Source organism: Perognathus longimembris, chromosome 2 (assembly GCF_023159225.1).
Source record: "Perognathus longimembris pacificus isolate PPM17 chromosome 2, ASM2315922v1, whole genome shotgun sequence".
Classification (NCBI taxonomy): domain Eukaryota; kingdom Metazoa; phylum Chordata; class Mammalia; order Rodentia; family Heteromyidae; genus Perognathus; species Perognathus longimembris.
In genome coordinates, this window is record NC_063162.1 from 80,390,631 (window position 1) to 80,409,816 (window position 19,186).

At 37.5% G+C, this 19,186-nt stretch overlaps 1 protein-coding gene across 1 annotated transcript; it reads right to left on the reverse strand.

Annotated features, from left to right (window-relative positions):
* Positions 1–1,253: 1,253 nt before the first annotated feature.
* Pom121l12 (POM121 transmembrane nucleoporin like 12) lies at positions 1,254–2,117 on the reverse strand. Its single transcript, XM_048337221.1, has one exon. It carries the CDS (start codon positions 2,115–2,117, stop codon positions 1,254–1,256), a length of 864 nt encoding a protein of 287 aa, XP_048193178.1.
* Between the last annotated feature and the right edge of the window lie 17,069 nt (positions 2,118–19,186).

Sequence of the window (19,186 nt, forward strand, 5' to 3'; positions counted from 1 at the left end):
CCTGTAGCCTCCTTTACATCTTTTCCCCCCAGAAATGTTTCAACCTCACTTCTGAAAAATAAAGGATTTTCTTAACTTCTCAGCACTACCGAACAAGGTTGGCAAATCCAGTCTAGATCTAGGATACTCAGCATCCATGCTACTCCTGCATTTCCTCTTGCACTCATGGCTGTTATCTCCTTTCCTTCTTCTAAACATTGGAGCCCATAGCGTCCATGTTTGAATGTTCTTTATTTTGTTGTTATCATCTCATTGGTGATCTCATGCTACCTATGGGTTTAAAGATTTTTAGATCATTTCCTCATTATAATGATGTATATGGTCATGGCTCCCAAATTTATTTTCAATCTTCAAACACTCCACTGATTTCCAGGCTGACCTATTCAACTGATATTTAACTCTACCTGAATATAGTTGTTTTCATTCTTCTAAAATATGTGACAAAACAAATCTTTTGGTTTCTCCATTGTTTTTTTCTCTTGTTGGTGTTTCCCATCTCAGTCAGTAGCACTACCTCCATCTGGTGTCTTGAATAGCTCTACTAGGAATTTTGTTTTCTGCTGCTTTCTCCACAGAGTTTTCAATTGCACCCCTCCATAAGCATCATTATCCTATCAAAGCAAGCCTTTTTATCCTGGCACTTGACATAGTATACTGAACCCTCACTCTTCATTAGGTGGCTGCTCCTGGAAAGTCCATTCTGCACACAGAAGTCAGGATTGTCTTTTAGAAGCATAGACCGTCTCTCTGTTGAGAAGTCATTGTCCTTAGACTGCAACCTGTGGTCTTATGGTGATCACTAACATCACAGTCTCTTAACATCACACAATTTTCTCTCAAACTTTGGTCATACTCAACTTAAATTAAGGATCTCAAATGAATAAAAGTCTTTCCAGGGCAGAAGTTATGCCTGGGCTTTTGCCCTGATGAAGCATGCTTTGTTCATTTTTGTGTGTGTGTGAAGGTATATTTATTGATAATATTTTAATAATATTTATCCAATCAACTGGACAAATAGGGAAGTGGAGAAAGAAGCATGCTTTCCTGAAATGACAGTTTTTGAGGGAGAGTTCAGGTAAAGAGGAGGCAAGAGATAGCTTCCGGGCCAAGTTAGAGCCAGCATAGTAGGTGGCAGGGAGAGGGCTCTGGAACAGCTTATCAACTGGTGTTGTCAGAGTTCCATGCTGGGGTTAGAAGATGAAAACAAATACTTAATCTGAAATCTCAGGAGGCAAGTGTCAGCATTCGGACTTTTAGAAGGCAAAGGGACCAGCAGGCTGGGAATCTTCAGGGGCAAATGAGACTCTGCATACTCTGTTTTGCTGCTCAGGAATGTGGCCCAGGCCACAGACAGTCTTCATGTTCTCCCTTCTCTCCAGGGGAGACTCTGCTTCCTGCTCAGATGCTATCAATGCATGGGGGTGCACATATGGCACAGGATTATGCTCCTCCTCGCAGACATTGAGCCTCCAGGAGAAGGGCCTTTGATTCAAGGGCCCGGGCCTGGGCAAAAAGGAAGACACCATTCCATTTTTAATGCAGGGCTTGAAGGCAGATGGCGTGGACATAGAGCTGTGTTTCTTGCTCATGGTCTCTGGGATCTCAAACCAGAGTGGCCCATCGAACTTCCTGTTCCCCTTCTTGCATTGGCTGAGCGCTTTCAGCACTGCCTCCCTGGAGGAGGGGTCGAGGGGTTCCCCAGCAGCCACTGGACACCTGGCAGAGTGGGCTCTCTGCCTGGGGACAACCAGTGGACTACTCCTGCGCCCTGGTGGAGCGATCTTGATGATCACCGGGCTGCAAGTACGCACAGGGTTCCTGGAACTCCAAAGCCACCGCTTCATGTAGGTCTTCCAGGCCCTCGAGAGATCCGGCCCAATGGCGACCCCAGGAGAAACCTTGGCAGGAGAGTGCCTCCTTGTCGCAGAGACCATCCTGAGCGGTGTCCCTGTGCCCAATGGCCAGTGGAGCAACGCTTTGGGAACCGGCCCAGTGGAGACCCTGCCATCTTCCTGGACATGCCGGACAGGTTCCTCCACCCAGGCAGGCCGGGGCCTTGGGCGGCTGGGGGTAGGGGGTGTGGGATCTGGCTGGGGAGAGCCCAGGGAGTTGCCCATGAGAGCAAGACTGTGAGGTCAGCCTTGCTAGTTAATAGGGCTCCAGTTTCCAGAAGTCCTTAATGCTTGCACATGCAGAGCGAAGCTCCCCCCAGGCTACAGTGGCCGTTGGCTTCTGCTCACTGGAACCTTCCACTCCCTGCCACGCGCCAGTCCAGTACAAAAAGCCATGCAGGAGACAACGCTGGTGAATATGTGGTACCAGTCACCTGCCATTCAGAGGACACCCAGAGGTTCTCTGAGACACTGTCAATGTGCGCCCCTATCACTCTGTGTGTGTGTGTCTATATCTTCTCTGGGATACTCACCCTTTCATTCCTATACTCCCATCCATACAACACGTATGAATCAATGATGTCATAGGTGTAATCCATCATCAGTTAATATTGGGACGTTTCCATGGCTCAGAAAGAAACTGTTGTTCCAGTATAGCTCATTCCTGTCTACCTCTGTCTCCCAGTGCTAAACAACCACTACTCTGCCTTCTATCTTTTTATACATGGTTGTTCCAATGAAGTTGTGTGTGATTGGCTCCTTACTTACCCTTTGCCACTTAAGGTTCATGAAGTTCTTCATGTGTTTGAAATTTGTTCCATTGCTAAGAAATGCTGTATGGAGTTGTTTTCATTTTTGGACTCCTGTAGTAGCTGTGTTATTTGTGGACAACACTTTATGTGGGTCAGAAGTTTTCTTTTCTCTTGGGTAAAAGCTACCAATAGCAATGCTAAATAATTTGGTAATGATTCCATCTTTCCCAGGGAGGTAATGCTCCAACCAGGAATGTGGCTCTGTTTTCATCTATCTATGACATGTAGGGAGAACATAACAACTTCAGTAGTTCATAAAATTGAGTCATATAGGCTACTGACAGAAGGGCATTTTCTTTCATAATCATAAAATATGAATGTAATTCACTTGGATGCTTTTAAGGAAAAGCAAATAACATTTTTGTTTCAGTAAAGGTAATAACTTATTTTTGTAGGATGGTTGTTAATGTCACCTTTTGCAATTTATCTCATATGGAATTTTTATCACTGGCAATTCTGATTTTGTTAACTCCTGGAATGGGAAGCTGTTATATGTACATATTTATAATGTATAACTGTACAACTCAATAAAGATAATTTTATAAAATTGAGAGCAAAAAAAGTAAAAACAATGCTTGATTGCATATGTTTTTCTAACCAAATCTCTTTGTAGCCAGGAAGGGAAGCCTAGCACTGACATATATGAGTTCCCTAGACAATTACTGTTTGTCATAAATCACATATATCATGCTTATGTCATATTCTGCCTCAAGTGCTTTCTAATAAGTCAGAATAGTAGCTTCTAGAACTCTAATAATCCCTGAGCATCAACGAAAGAGCTCCCTTGAACTTTATAATTGAGATCTGTTGTTTTCTTCCCCTCCTTCAAGAATGTCATCATCATTGGGGCTGGGGATATAGCCTAGTGGCAAGAGTGCCTGCCTCGGATACAGGAGGCCCTAGGTTCGGTTCCCCAGCACCACATATACAGAAAACGGCCAGAAACGGCGCTGTGGCTCAAATGGCAGAGTGCTAGCCTTGAGCGGGAAGAAGCCAGGGACAGTGCTCAGGCCCTGAGTCCAAGGCCCAGGACTGGCCAAAACAAAACAAAAACAACAACAACAACAACAAAGAATGTAATCATCACTCTATCTTTCTCTTTGCATTCATTTTCAAAATGCTGCCACCCTATTTATTTTATTAAAGAGCATCAGCACATACATTTAGCAGGACATCTATTACATAATTCATTATTTAAGGCAGAATTATAGAAAAATTCATGGTCAAAGTTAACGTTTTAAGACTTCAGAATAATACATGTTTTTGTTTTTGTTGAATTGTACACTGTGGATCTTATTTTTATCCTAGGTGACTGATGAGATATTTTATCACTGAAATTTAGCCCACAGGCAATAAAAACATTACAGGAAGGCTTGTTTTCAAGAAAGATTATGTAAAAATACAAAGCAAAGTTAGAAAATTTACAACATGCAAGGAATGAGAGAGTGAAGAGGGAAGGGTAGAGATTGTATGAAGTCAATACATAAGTTTTTGCACCTGAATCATAAACTCTCTCCATTCTATTGTCAATCTGTCATATGGATTAGGTATTGTTTGAGCTTATCCCCCAACTGTACATCTGTTGAAAAGTGTGTTTAAGGGGAGACCAAAGTGATTAGGGTGGTGGCTTGTGGAAGATGAAAGGTAGGTCTCAGGAAGGAGGCTCGCCATACTTCAGTGAGCTAGGATTCCTAAGGCGGGAAGTGAGCTTCTTGTACCTTTCCCCACCATTGTAACTCCATCCACATGAGGTCTTCACCAGAGCCATGCACCTGGTACTTCAAGCCTATGAAATAAATGACTCCAACTTTTATATTTGTAAATGAACCTGCCTCCTGTATATCATAGTAGTTAAAGAAAATGTACTAATATATTACAGAGACTAGAAAGAGTCACTGTAGTCAAATCATAGGAAGATCAGGCTACACAAACAGATTTGCAAAATACTGAACAACCCATGTCTGTGATCAAGTTTGGTGTGATAAAAACTATCCTTGAGAATTTTTTCTCATGACCACATGCCCAGGGCAATGGCAAACGAGGACCCAAATCCAAGAGCAGACAAAAGTTTCTTCCAGGATCAAGAGAAAACAGTGAATGGGATAAACACTAAAAGGAACTTGGGCAGGGAGTTCAGGTTCCAGTAGCACTAACCTCCACAGACCTATCAGGATGGAGGGTGGTGGGGGAGGTGTGCTGTCCACCAAGTAGTGCTAAACAGTGAACATTTTTCACTCACTCAACAATTTGTTTTAATTACCCCAGGATTCCATGATGAATAGCCCCTTGAATAAAATTTTGAAAACAAAAGTTATTGGAGACAATGATAATGACTTGTTTGTTTTTTTGTTTTTTTTTGTTTTTTTTAATGATCTTGGGGCTTGAACTCAGGGCCTTAGTACTGCTCCTGGCTTCTTTTTGCTCAAGGCTAGCACTCTACTCTTGACCCACAGGACCACTTTCAGCCTTTCCTGGTTATGTAGTGCTGAGGAATTGAACCCAGGGCTTCATGTATGTTAGGCAAGCACTCTACTAAGCCACATTCCCAGCATGATAATGACTGTCATAACAATATAGATGATATATTTAAACATATATGTATATATACACATAAGTGTTTATGTAAGATATATATTTATATATTATTATATAGTATAGTTATACATATATATTATAGTTATATAGATGGTATTGTCTTCAGAATGGACAGTTATTGACTTAGGTTATATAGCCTTTTCATCCTTTTGGCTGTGCTTTTTGAAACAGGGTCTACTGGTTGAAGCCTGCACTGGCCGTCCCCTTCTCATTTTTAGGATTAGCATGTAACTAATGTAGATTTCTTGCATCTCAATTTCATAGTTGCAATAAAATTCAATAGGCCCTGTTTTGGAATGTGCATAAATACCTTTCATAAAACAACTTTACCTATGAGCCGCCTCTAATTCGTCAGCTCTAACCCACCTTCCCTGTAAAAAAAAAAAAAAAAAAAAAAAAAAAAACATTGGTTGGAAATGTTTTTCTCAGTTACAAAACCTGTCTGATTCCTCTCCTCACACACAAAGAGATGACACATTTCATTTGGTTTGTTAATATAAATTATTTTGGGCCAGTGCAATTAGGGGAAACTTTGCTGCATCCTTTCCCCACAATCCACCCACCTAGAGACAATTAGCAACGGTATGAATTTGTTTTGGGGGGTAAGCAGGCTCAATGTACTTCTTGTTCTTACCTTCTGTAGTCCAGAGAAGCATTTAGACATCTGGCAGTATCCAAACTGCATCCCATAATACAGCATGGCTCATGTTAGTACAGTGCAGACTGAGAAAGCCCACTGTACACCTGTCTGATCACATGACAGCACTGCACTACATTCATCAAAGCTAAGAACTTGACATTCTTTCAATGTTACCAAGACAACTGCAAGTTGCATTTATCTGTGAGAGCCAGCATTGGCCTTGAACTCAGAGCCTCTGATTCTTTCTTGGATTTTCTCTTGAGTGGAAAAAGAATTAATGAAATACAAATAGCAAGCACTCTACCACTTGAGCCATAGCTCCACTTCTAGCTTTTTGTAATTGATTGAAGGTAAGAGTCTCACAGTCTTTTCTGCTTGGGTAAGTTTTGAACTATAATCCATATATACCCCAGCCTGCTAAACAGAATTACAGATGTGAGCCAGAACCAATAACATTTTATTGTGTTTTTTTCTCTAACATTTGTTTTCCAGGAATTAATTATCTTTGGCTTCCTGGGTTTCTCAAATCTTTCCTTGTTTTCTATGATCTTGATACAGCTGAAAAATACATGCTGGGTGTTTTCTAGAAATGCTCAGTTTCTTACAAATTTATCTTTAGCAATTCAGTTTTTTATGTTAATGTGTAAATCAAAGTATATATTTAGACAGCTTAATGTGCTAAATCATTCTATAATTCTTAATGAAAACAGCATAAGTATCAAATACCACTACAGAAAAATATTTCTGTTTACAATTTGAAGTCTATCCTCTGGTTTCCTTTGTCCTTGTACAATATTACCTAATGCCTACTCTTTACAATTCTTTGTGTTTTCTTTTTTGTTCCTGAGCCCTTTGTCCATTGTGTATTTCTTCTAATATTTGTATAGGTGATGTTGGGGGGGGGGGAAAGGGAGGGGTTGTTGTTACTTAAAGTCTTGGTGCTAAATTTTCAAAACAATTCTCATTGCTGCTCTTAGAATTTTTCACTGAGTAGTATTCTTATGTAAGCTTTACTTAAAAAATACACACACCTTGATACACAATTCAAATGCCATACATTTGTATTCCAAAATTATTTTTAGCATATTCCCATAAGTACAGTAAATCTAAATATATTCTTCACCTCAATGAAAGAGCTCCCATATGTTGCACAATAGGATCCCATCTACTTGAAAGTAGAGGTAAGAGGAGTTCTCTCCAAGACTAGTGCTGGGCAAAAGTGGGGGATCCTTTGTGTAAATTACTCTAAAACAAAGTATCTGGGACCTCATGGCTCAAGAAATAGAGAGATAGCCTCGAAGCACAAGGCCTTAAGTTGATTCTTCAGTACTGGAAAGAAGAAAAGGAGGAGGAGAAAAAGGAAGAGGAGGAGGAGAAAGAGAAGAAAGAAAAGCAAAAGAAGAAAGAAGAAAAAAGAAGAAAGAAGGAGGAAGAGAAGGAAGAAGAGGAAGATGATTGTACCTCATAGCTCTTAGCTTCTACATGCTTACTGCAAGTACCATTCTCAAGAAATACCATTCTACTTTCAATCTCAACAGACTTACTTACTGTGGACCATCATTTAAGTAAAATTATATAGGATGTGGCTTATGTGCTCAGCATCCTATTTCAGATATGATTGATGTTGAACCATATTTCATTTGTTTTACATCATAAATTTCTTTGCATGGATGCATTTAATTTTGGTGTTATTTTCTTGTTTTCATTTGGAGGATATGTAAGTTTCTTGGCCCTTGGGTTTTGATGAACAATGCTGCCCTGCTATGAACATTGTTAATCATATCTTTATGCTCACTTTGGTTTCTTTCTAGAGGCAAATTTTCTGGATCATTTGCTGACTCTATATTGAATCAAAGTGTTTTCCAAACTAGCTTCAGGCTAACAGTCTTTCCAGTAGCATCTGACCATTCCCTATCTTAACATGGTCACTAACAAGAAGGTTATCTGAGTATTTGATTCTAGATAATCTTCTTTGTGGGAAATGGAATCTCCTTTTGGCATCCTCCTAATGAATAATAGTGTGAGGGTTTTCATTTGAACAATTCTCTGGAGGAAATATCAGGTACTTTTAACTATTTTCATTTTACTGGCCATTTTTCGTATTATTGAGATGTAAGTATTCAATTTATATTCTCTGCACAAACATCTTCTTAGATATGTTTAAGTATTTTCCTTATTATTCTATGGATATATGATCATATTTTATGCTCAGTACATTTTGTGACGAGTAATCCATAGAATGAAATTTTGGCAAAATTCTTTAACTTTAAGGACATACAATTCAATATGTTTGCTTAACTGAAGACCATGAATATTTTATATATGGAAACAAACATAAATCTATAATTAGAGGACATAATTTTATATTCTTTAATAATTGACAATAATTGTGGTATAATAGTTTAGCCCTACTTCTTGGGTTTGGTTATATTATATTTTATTTTTTCATTGTTAGATTTTTTAATGTAATGGACATGAGTTTAAAATCCAATCAATAACTAATTTGTCTTATCTAGATCATTGGCTTACTAGAATGACAATCCCTCCTCAATAATATATTCTCTGTTTAGAGGAGAAACTTCAAACCTGTGTGTGTATTCCAAAATTGTCCTTCATTTTAAAGAAGGATGAATGAATTTTCAACACATTCTACATCTAACAAATTTTGTTCATGATTCAAAAATTTATACCAGAACTTGTGTTGACTAATTATTTAACCCCTCCAGCATTTCTGGTATTCTGTTTTGCCCTTGGTGCCCATGAACATGCAAGTGTGTGTACTCTGTTATTGAGAGTTTTTCTAGAGTTTCTACACCTACAGTACTTCATATCATTTTCTAATACTTCTAGCAATATACTGTTTCCATTAATTTTTGTTATCTCATTTTAAGAGAGTTTAGTCAGTATCTGAGATCATTTCATGACCATGTAGTATCATAATCACACAGAGATCTCACTAAAATGAAATCGAGCTCTATCTGGGTTTCAGCAATTTTACTTCAATATGTATGTATCATTTATGAGGATGTGGAATTTTTTCGATTTAAATGAGTTTAAATTAGTTCATTCAAGGGAATGAACATAGTTTTTGAAATCTAAGGTCTAAGAGTATCATTTCCACTTCTTGAAACATAATTTGTGAGAGAGGGAGCATCATATGAAATCTGTTGTTTACACAAGGGGGAAAGGGAACACCATATACAATCCGTCATTCCACAAGTCATCTAGAAGTATTAAGTTGCAGATTTGGACTTGGTAGGTCTGGTGTGGTTCTCCTCAAATTCTGCATTTCTATCATATAATAAACTGTTGGAGTACCAGTCATGACTGTATCATGGCTATTGATTACAAATGCAGGACTTCAGGCATCAGCACAGAAAATATTAAATTTGTTTCTCTAGGCTACTGAGGTTTCTGGTACTTCATAGGCATTTTAAAGGTTAGTATGTTCAGGTTAATATCTAAGGAATTTGGGCCTACCTGCACCTTAGATGACTTGTAAAAGTCCATGTCTTGCTCTTCTGGTGTACATTGTTTCTAGGAGCTTTTACAATACATTTTAAATACATTTTAGGACCTCTAGGTTTTTTATTTATTATTTATATATTCATCCATTCATTCCTTTTTATTTTTTTTTGGTTAGTCCTGGCACTTGAACTCTGGGCCTAGCTGCTGTCCCTGAGCTCTTCAGCTCAAGGTTTGCACTCTAAAATTTGAGCTACAGTGTCATTTCCAGTTTTCTGGTGGTTAATTGAAGATAAGAGTTTCACAACTCCTGCCCTGGCTGGCTTTGAACTGGGGTCCTGAGATCTTAGCCTCCTGAGTAGCTAGGATTATAGGTGTGAGCCACCAGCACCCAGACATTTTAGGAGCCCTGGCTGTGAATGTGGATGTCATCCTGCTAGAAAAGTCCTGGTTTCCCTTGCCTCTCTCATCTGCTGTGACCTCTGACACAGTATTTATGAGCCACTATTGATAAGCTGATGTGTCTGAGCAAGCAGCTATTTCCCCACATCCCTGCTTCTTGTTTACTGGTGAAATCTCCACACAGCTTGAGAGTTATGTTTATGTATTTAAAGGCTTTTTATCAAGAGGGTGACTTTCATTCACTTGCCTACTACAAAATGTGATTTAATCTGGAAATCATAAGGTAATTCATGCATTGAATATGTGCCAATAGACTATCAGGCCAGCAATGAGTGGTGTAGGGGTTTATGTGTTCACATTTAATAAATCTTTATAGAAAAAAAGTATTTTCTGCAGTTTGAAAAGTTTCAATATTTACCTTCTTTCCCACTCATGAAGACTAATAGCCAACCTTTGAAAATTAGGGTCTTGTGCTTTCTCTCTGCTTATTGCTTGTCATAACAAATGCTCTACCCCTTGAGCCATGCCTCATGCTTTTAGCCTGGTTCTTTGCTGGACTTGGACTTTTCTATCCAGGCTGATTTCAAACTAATTTTCCATGATGCAACCTTTTCTTAAATTGGTAGGATCACAGGCCTGGTGTACTTTGCTTTTATAAGGAAATATCCTTTTAGATTTCTGGTGTTTTACAGAATATTTCTAGAATTTGTATTTGTGGTTATGTTTCTCTCTCTCTCTCTCTCTCTCTCTCTCTCTCTCTCTCTCTCTCTCTCTCTGTATGTGTGTGTATATGTATACAATGTGTGTGTGTGTTTCTCTCTTTTCTCAGTCTCCCTACTGCTATGCTACTAGCACATTACATTGTGTTCTAGAGTTCCATCAATAGTTATCCAATAGTTTGCTATATATGGGACAAAATTATGCCTTCTAAGATACAGTTAAATAAAATTTTGGAGTCAAAACTTCAATTCATGGACTAAAAATAAAAGTAGCATTACCTTCTACATTATTTCCTGCCCCAAAATGCGAGTGTCAAAGGCAAACATTGTCTCTTATATGTTGCTGTACACAAGTTCTTCTCTGCTATGGGTACTCAGTGAGTGTTCAGTGAGAAATCTGCCTCAGGGTGATGTAAATTGAAATTGTTGACCTGCATGCTGAAAGTGAATATAGATATGGAGGGTTTGCATAATCCAGGTCTGGAAAGCAGTGATCAGCAGCCATGGCTGAGGGAGCTGTAGCTAGTTAAGTTCCTATAACTCTCCTAGCTCCATAATTCAAAGTCTCACAGCTTGCGTTCGAGCCACTAGACAGAAAACAGTAATTACTAAAACATAATGAGAGGATGATTTCCACAGAAGCTCCTTGGTGCCTTCAATAGCACAGTAGGAAGTGTAATCTCATGGTTTTTAAGAAAGATGAGCACCACAGGTATTGGCATTGGAGTGCATGCTCTTTGACAGCCAGGTCTTCTTGTGTTAAAATCAGTGCACATTGGCATGACTTCCATTGAGATTAAAAAGCTAACCTGAAATGGATAAGATAATAATATAAACCACAAAATAATGAGTCAGAATAAAGTAAGCATGTTTCTTGTTGCAAAACCAGTTCATAACCTTGACCCAGCATGAAATCAGCCTTGATCATGATCATCAGTTACACTGGCTGAAAAAGTGGTGAAATCTACTAGATTAAATCAATTCATAAATCTAAAGGTCCAACAAACTGTGGAAGTGTGGTGTTTTCTCATTGTCAGATAATGATGATATAGAAATGGAACACATACATATCTGCTAGAATTTGAAAGTGTGCCATGTTCTGAATGTAGCTAGTCAGGTTATTGAATGTGGACACATCTGGGTGTTGATTCACTCTAGTACAGGTTATGCTGAATACCAACATCTCAGATATTGTGTTTTCTGCTGGTAGCACTTGTGGCAGCAAACGTTAGACTGTGCTGTATGCCAGGAAATGGACTGGTCAAGTTTTGTGGACAAAATCAATTCTTGTTTTGAAAGGAGGGTTTCCCAAGCTAAAATAAACAACCAACCCAGATGCCCCTCAGTAGATGAACAGATCAAGACATTGTGGAATGCTATGCTTCTATTAGAAAAAAAATGACAATGCCCCATTTGTAAGGAACTTTATGCTAAGGGAAGTGAGTCAGACCCAAAGAAACACAAACTCTATGGTTTACCTCATTGGCAATAATTAGTATACATCTAGGATAGTCCCAGCAGAAAAACACAATAGCTCAATAGCTATGTACATATGCTCATATAATGCTAAGTTAAATGAACTCCAGGTTATGGAAACAAGTGGTTTATCATTGTTGTTATTTTGAATGCACTATGTGAAATTATTTCTTTTTCTTTTGTTTATCTTCCCTACGGTTTAGCTCCTGTTGTCACTGTCTTTGAATTAGATACCCTGGGTCTGGTATATATGTTTGTCTGAATTAGGGGAGGGGAAAATCAAAATGATGAGACAAAGGGTAAAAGGTAAACCAATGCAACAACAATACTTACAAGACAGTATGTTCTAAACTAACTGTACAACTTAGGGAGGGGGGAGTTGAGAAGGGAGGGTGGGAGAAAATTGAGAGAGAAGGTAACAAGTAGAATATGAAATATACTCTCTACTTTACGTATGTAACCATAACTAATGTGCATATCACCTTCAGAATAAAAAAATAAAAATTAAAAAAGAGGGTTTCATTTGTCACAAATACCATGTGATCATCTTCCAAGCACATAGTAAATACAACCATTGCCATACAGTGTTATCTGCAGATCAGTTATTTATACCTTGAAGGTTAAAGTTGTCCTTTTATTTGTTTCAATAGATATAAACATATTTATGCATATTTGTAATAATAAAGAGACATTTTGGGGAGATTTTTCATGTGTCTGAATCTTGATCCCAAATAAAGGAAAAGAACTTATCTCTATAGCCAAACATATGTAATAGCGATAAAGCCTTTCTAGCTCTAAATTATTATTGAATACGGTGCATGAAATATGTTCTGCATTTATAATAATATAATTTAAACTAAACTCTTATATTGTGGCTCAAAAATAATGCTCACTGGAGACATTTTAAGAAAAAAATCTAAGAATAATGAAAGAGGTGATATTGATCCACATGCATTATACTCAAAAAAAATCACATGCTGAATTGAAACCCCTTTGTACAATTATACAAAGATAATTTAAAATAAAGTGTAAATGATAAGAGTATTTAATAAATTTAATATTTTAATTATCTGTATATTGATTTATTAAAATTTAAAAGCAAATTATATGTATATATATTTATGGTTTTTGCCAGTTCTGGGACTTAAACTCAAGGGTGCTGTCCTTGAGCCTCTTAGCACCTACTATTTAAGCTACTGCAACACTTCTGGCTTTTTCTGAATAGTTAATTGGAGATGTTTCTCCTGAATTTTCTTCCATGGCTGGCTTTGAACCGTGATCCTGAGATCTCAGCCTCCTGAGTAACTAGGATTGTAGGTATGAGCCCCCAACATCAGGCTTCTAAGAAAGATACACTTTTGCTTTAGAAATACTATTTTACTGGTCTGAGTAAAGTGAACTTTTCAGTAGAGTTTTGTGGATTTTTCTGCCAAGGCTCATTTCAACTTGAAGATCTCCAGAATAACTAAGATTCTATGTGTGAATCAGAAGTGTCTACCTGAGTAGATGAATATTTTAAGTTTTCCACAATGACATGTAATTTGGAAATTTCTTATTACAGCACTGTTGATTTTTTATTATTAATTATCTCTATTATAAATAGCCCATATTTGGTAGAGTTCAATATACTTCTGATCAATTTTATTTTGATTAATATTTTATGACCATTTTTATTACATCAGTTTTGGATACTCATTTCTTCCTGATCAATATATATCTAACATAGGTATTTGACTATCATTTATATTCAATGTGCACTTGTTAATTTTTGTACTTCATATAAAATGAGCACAACTGAATTTTGCTCAATATGAGACTTTCTTTTAAGAGCCAGATTTAATTTCTGTATATTTTGTTTTTATTCAAGTGTTAGAATTTTGTATGCTCAGTTTTGGGTCTTTCACAACATGGAACAGTTCTCATATACTCTCTTTCCACTTACAAGTACCTCTTATTGTTGTCTTATATTGTGGTGGTTCAGTTGTAACAGAGGGTGAGGAAACAGAGGTTTCTCTGAATAATGCCCACAGTATACTATGAAGTTCATACATTGGGTAGTAGAAGAGATGAATTTTGTTAAAGGCTTAAAGTTACATAGATAGCATTTCATATATAAAAAGGTTCATTGCCTTTTCCTTAATCGTGGTCACTGCATTCTGTTTATTATTTTTTGCTCCACTAGTCCTTAGAGAATGAAGCTATTTCAACCTTATCTAAAACTGTCTTTTCTGCAATGTCTTATAGATGGAATAAAACAGTGTTTATCATTTTCAAACTAGGTTCCTTCACTTATCAGCATGCAATTTGATTCATGCGTGTGTGTGTATGTGTGTGTGTGCACGTGCATGCTCACGTGCATGTGTGTGTTTGCAAGTGCAGTGTTTGTGCTGTTCTTGGGGCTTGCATCAGGACCTTGGCATTGTCCCTTACCTTTTGTGCTCAATGCTAAAGCTTGTGCTACTGTTGGGGACTGTTTGGGCCTTGGTGGGGGAAGGGCGCCAAGAGCGAGTCACTGCCCTTCCCCCAGCCCTGGGACAGTGTGGGAGGGAGCCCCTCCCACCTTCTGGCCTCAACTGGAAAAGAAGCCCCCACCCCCAGGGGTGAACACATGAGTGCCACCATGATGGGGTTGTCCCGCCCACAAAGGGAGTTTTTGACATCACCTGATGGACATGGTCTTTAGCTTATGACTGGCCCTTTGGCCAGCCCCCTTTCTTTCCTGCCATTACCTCTATATAAGTCCCCCTCCCAAATTAAAGCCTTTGAGACACATTCCACCATCGCAGCATTTCCCTGGAGTCTTTTCCCACCGATCCTGACATGTGAGGGGACCGGTGGGAGTGGAGGCTCTGGCAACCTCTCCTCAACTTAGCACAAGTCCACACCTTCATTTCCCGCAGGTGGGAAACAAGGCCGAGTTCTCTCTCATAGTTTTTTGGGTTCGGGCATTCTCCCCGGGAAATTGGGGAGAAAGGGATCCATCAGATCCCTACACAAGGGAATAGGGATCCATCAGATCCCGACATGCTACCAATTGAACTACAGCTCCACTCCTGACTTTCTAGGAATTAATTAGAGATAAGAGCCTCAAGGATTTTCCTACCTGGCTGGTTTTGAACTACAATCTCAAATCTCACTCCTGAATAGCTAGGATTACAGATTTTATCTCCAAGCACCTGGCTCCCTCATGTCTTTTCATGCCATAATTTTCCCTTTCTTTTCATCATTGAATTCTTTTCCACTGCAATGCTGTATTTAGAAAAAAAAAAAAAAACCCAGTGTATTTATCCATTTATTTACCAAAAACCATCATCTTGGCTGTCAGTTTGGGGCACTTATGTGTAAGTTGTCATCCACAGTCATTTGCAAGATTATTTTTCCTTGTACATTTTGTACAGATAAGTTTTCAACTTACTTATGCAAATACCTAGGAGCATGAAGGCTAGGTTTTAATTGTGGGTGTTATCTTACAGCAGAGTCTGGCACACTGTCTTTTTGTGTCTGTGATGCTTGTGTTCCCTTCAGCAATTAAAGCATGAGAGTTCTAGATACATCAAAGCCTTGTATTTAGTGGCAATATGGTTATATAATTTACCTTTATTTGTCCTTTGTGCCTGTACTGGGACTTGAACTCAAGGCCTTGGCTTTTATGCTCAAGCCTCGCATGCTATTACTTGAGCAACAGCTATACTTCCAAATTTTGGTGGTTAATTGAGAATAAGAGTTTCATGGATTATCTTACTTGTGCTGGCTCTGAACCTCAATTCTCAGATCTCAGCTTCCTGAGTAGGTAGGATTATAGACAAGAGCCATCAGCATCTAGCTTTATCCCCTTCATGACAGGTATGTAACAGCTCTTCAGTGTTTGGACTTCAGTGTTTAGACTCTACTAATGATATATGACACTGAGCAGCTCTGCATCTGCATATTGTTTTCTTTATAAACAGAACTGCCTAGCCTTCTTAGAGGTGTGATAAGATGGGTAGATCAGCAGCCTTAAGGTTGTGCCTAGCCTAGACCTACTTCATTATCCAAAAGTAAACAACTTCTATCTGTCAACACACCAGGAGGCATAATCCAACAATTCTTTATTTCTTCCAGTAAACAATGACATGAGGGGAAACATTCAATCAGATCAGAAATATGAGTTATGAACTAGTCTAAGATATCAGACTTAGGAATTTATGCAACCCTTTCACCAAATTGTGAAAAAATAAGAATAAAAAAGGAATGTTCTTTGAATGCAGTGGTATATACCCAACCAATCATCAGACATTCATGTGTATACACTGGGGAATGGAAGGTAATATATTCTTCACTCAGACCTGGTATGAGTTCAACTTAATCTCCATACCCACCCCCCCAACTCCGGCTTGATTTGGATTCACACCCCCTCAGATTTTCTTCCTTCCAGTTCCAGTAAGCCCAGATAATGTACCTGGACTTAAATTTTCCTGTTATCACCTCTGTACCCAGAGTCAGAATTGCACCTGGGAGGGACTCTGCAATGGAAGAGTAATCACTGGGCCTCAATACCTCAGAGCCTGGGGTAGTGACTGGTATCTTATTTCACCATCTGTGGTAACTCCTTGCATATATATATATATATATTATATATATGCATATATTATATATATATATATATATATATATATATATATATTGTATTCCAAGACAGGCTTCTGTGAATCCTGCAGCCATTTACTTTCCTAGACTTCCCATAACCAGTTGTGGAATGTACAATGTGATCTGAAAGTTAATGTTAATAACTAAGGTTAGACTAGAGACTTGTGCTTCCTACACTATCAAGCCTCAGCAGTACTGAACAAGTTAATGCCAGGAAAATGACTTTGTTTGTAAATGTGTGCTTATTCAACACATTCTGACATTGTGGGGGGAAAAAAGCTCATTCACTTAAATTTTCAAAGGAGTTCACTTATGGCAATGTATTTTGCTTGGTAAAGCATGTAGATCAATTGCTTATTTATATTAGGCTGTTTGATTTTAAAAGTCCATTTATGTATTGTGGAAGCAAGTCCTTTATTAGAGAAGCATTTGGCCATATTTTCTACAAGACTATGACTTGTTTATTTCATATTCTCAGCAGTATTCTACAAAGAAAAAGCTTTTAGTTTTATTTAGCCATATTTACCATTTGGAGTCAGTAGAAAAGCAGGCTTATAAAGCTTGCAAATGAGAGAATAAGCTGATAAACTAAAACCTGCTAGACAAAACAGCAAAATGAAGCAGAGGGCTACCAAAGAACAAGGAAGGAAGAAGAACAAAACAATGAAGAAATAAGCTCTGAAATGAAGAAGTAAAGAAAAACAACAACCAAAGTGTCAGGCATGGGTCAAACTGCCTTCTTCCCTGTGGTATGTCTATGCCACATGTTCTCTTTCTCTCACACATTTCTATTCTAATAAAGTTTTATGTCATCTTTACTGAAGTCCATGTATTGCCAAAATTCTTCTTCATTCAGGTGCAATGACTGAGGATGTAGCTGCCCTTGACTTTTTGCTAACACGTTTGGAGCACTGGATAGGAAGTTAGGAATTAAGTATTCCCTTTTCTAATTGGAACTCATCTACGGTCACAATTTAATTTCATGGATCATAGCTTCATTGAAAGAAAAAAAACACCACTGCTTTCCTGAAGAACTCAGTAGCCTTCATTTACAATCAGTGAATCAGGGCAGCTCTCATTCTTAACAACAACAACAACAACAAAACACACACACACACACACACACACACACACACACACACACACACACACACAAAAAGTCCCCATTGGACACTAGAACAGTAAAGTTGATGACAACCAGAAAGCAGAATAGTAGAAGAAAAACAAATTGTTTAAGTGAGGGTTCCTGAAGTTACTCATTGTAGAAATTAAAGCAAAAGAGATTTTGTACACTGACTGGCTCAAGTAAACTGGGACCTTCTATGTGCATAGGAAATGCTTACCAGGATTATATGCAGTAACTCTACTTTGCTGTCAATTCCTCTGTTGTAATTATGTGTAAGAGCTCAGCACAAAACAAACACTGGTTGTTTATTATGAATTAAACAGGAAGTTATCACCATAATCAATGGTAACCTAAATTATGTTCCTATATTACCTTCTAAAAATCTTATAACATTGTGTTCTAATTTTAGTTTTATGATTCAATTTCAGTTAACATTAGGAAAGAGGTAAGTCTGTTTTGAATTCTGGGTAGGAAGTTGCTCCTGTTTTAAATTCCTATCCCTTCTAATTGCTTGGTTTGTCAGTGATGAATTTATTCTATTTGCATTGGGCTATATCAAGGATATATGCTTGGTTCTATTGATCTACTCATCAATTCCAATGCTTTGTTTTAATGATTTATACATATACATATATTATACCTTCTATTTTCCCTTATTTTACTAAATAAGATTCTTTGTCTTCCATCTTTTTAAAAATTGTTTTAGTGCTGTTTTCTTTTGCAATGAATCATACGTTTTAATCTTACTTGTGAAGAAAAACATAAACCTAAATTTTAAAAATTCTTTTCCCATAAAATATAAAAACTAGTATCAAATTTACCACATGTGACATGTTTTATAACCAAATATTTTCTTTTATAATACAAATTTCCAAAGTCAGTTATCATTAAGGTCATTAATGTATTGTGTTTTGTTAATTTTGCCTATTCATTTTACAACTTACTAGTTCAATTTCTGTTAAAACTAAAATCTAGATCTTGGTTTATTTTCCTTTTCTAGCAATCTTTTCATTGTTATTTTATTAAGGATATATTCATGACAAATTCACTTAGTGTTTGTTTTCTGTAAATGCTTTTATCACTTACTTATACTCTTGAATGATAATTTACTGTATCTCTGTAGTACAGCTTGAAGTTCAGTTTTGCATTATATTTAGAATTGTTTTTTGCTTAAATTATATGTTATTCAGGATTTTTTGTCTTCATATTATTTTTTGGATATGGTTTTCTCTATGAAGAATATTGTTAGAAATTTGCTGAGGATTACATTGAATATGGAGATTGTTTTTGGCATTGTGGCCATTTTCCTAATATTAAATGTGTCAATCCATGAGCATAGATGATCTTTACCACAAGGACTTACACACACAGAGAAAAAAGAAAGAAAGAAAGAAAGAAAGAAAGAAAGAAAGAAAGAAAGAAACAAAGAAACA

What these genes read in the sequence shown, in the direction of transcription:
- Pom121l12 (XM_048337221.1), bottom strand. Translation starts at nt 2,117, where the DNA reads ATGGGCAACTCCCTGGGCTCTCCCCAGCCAGATCCCACACCCCCTACC.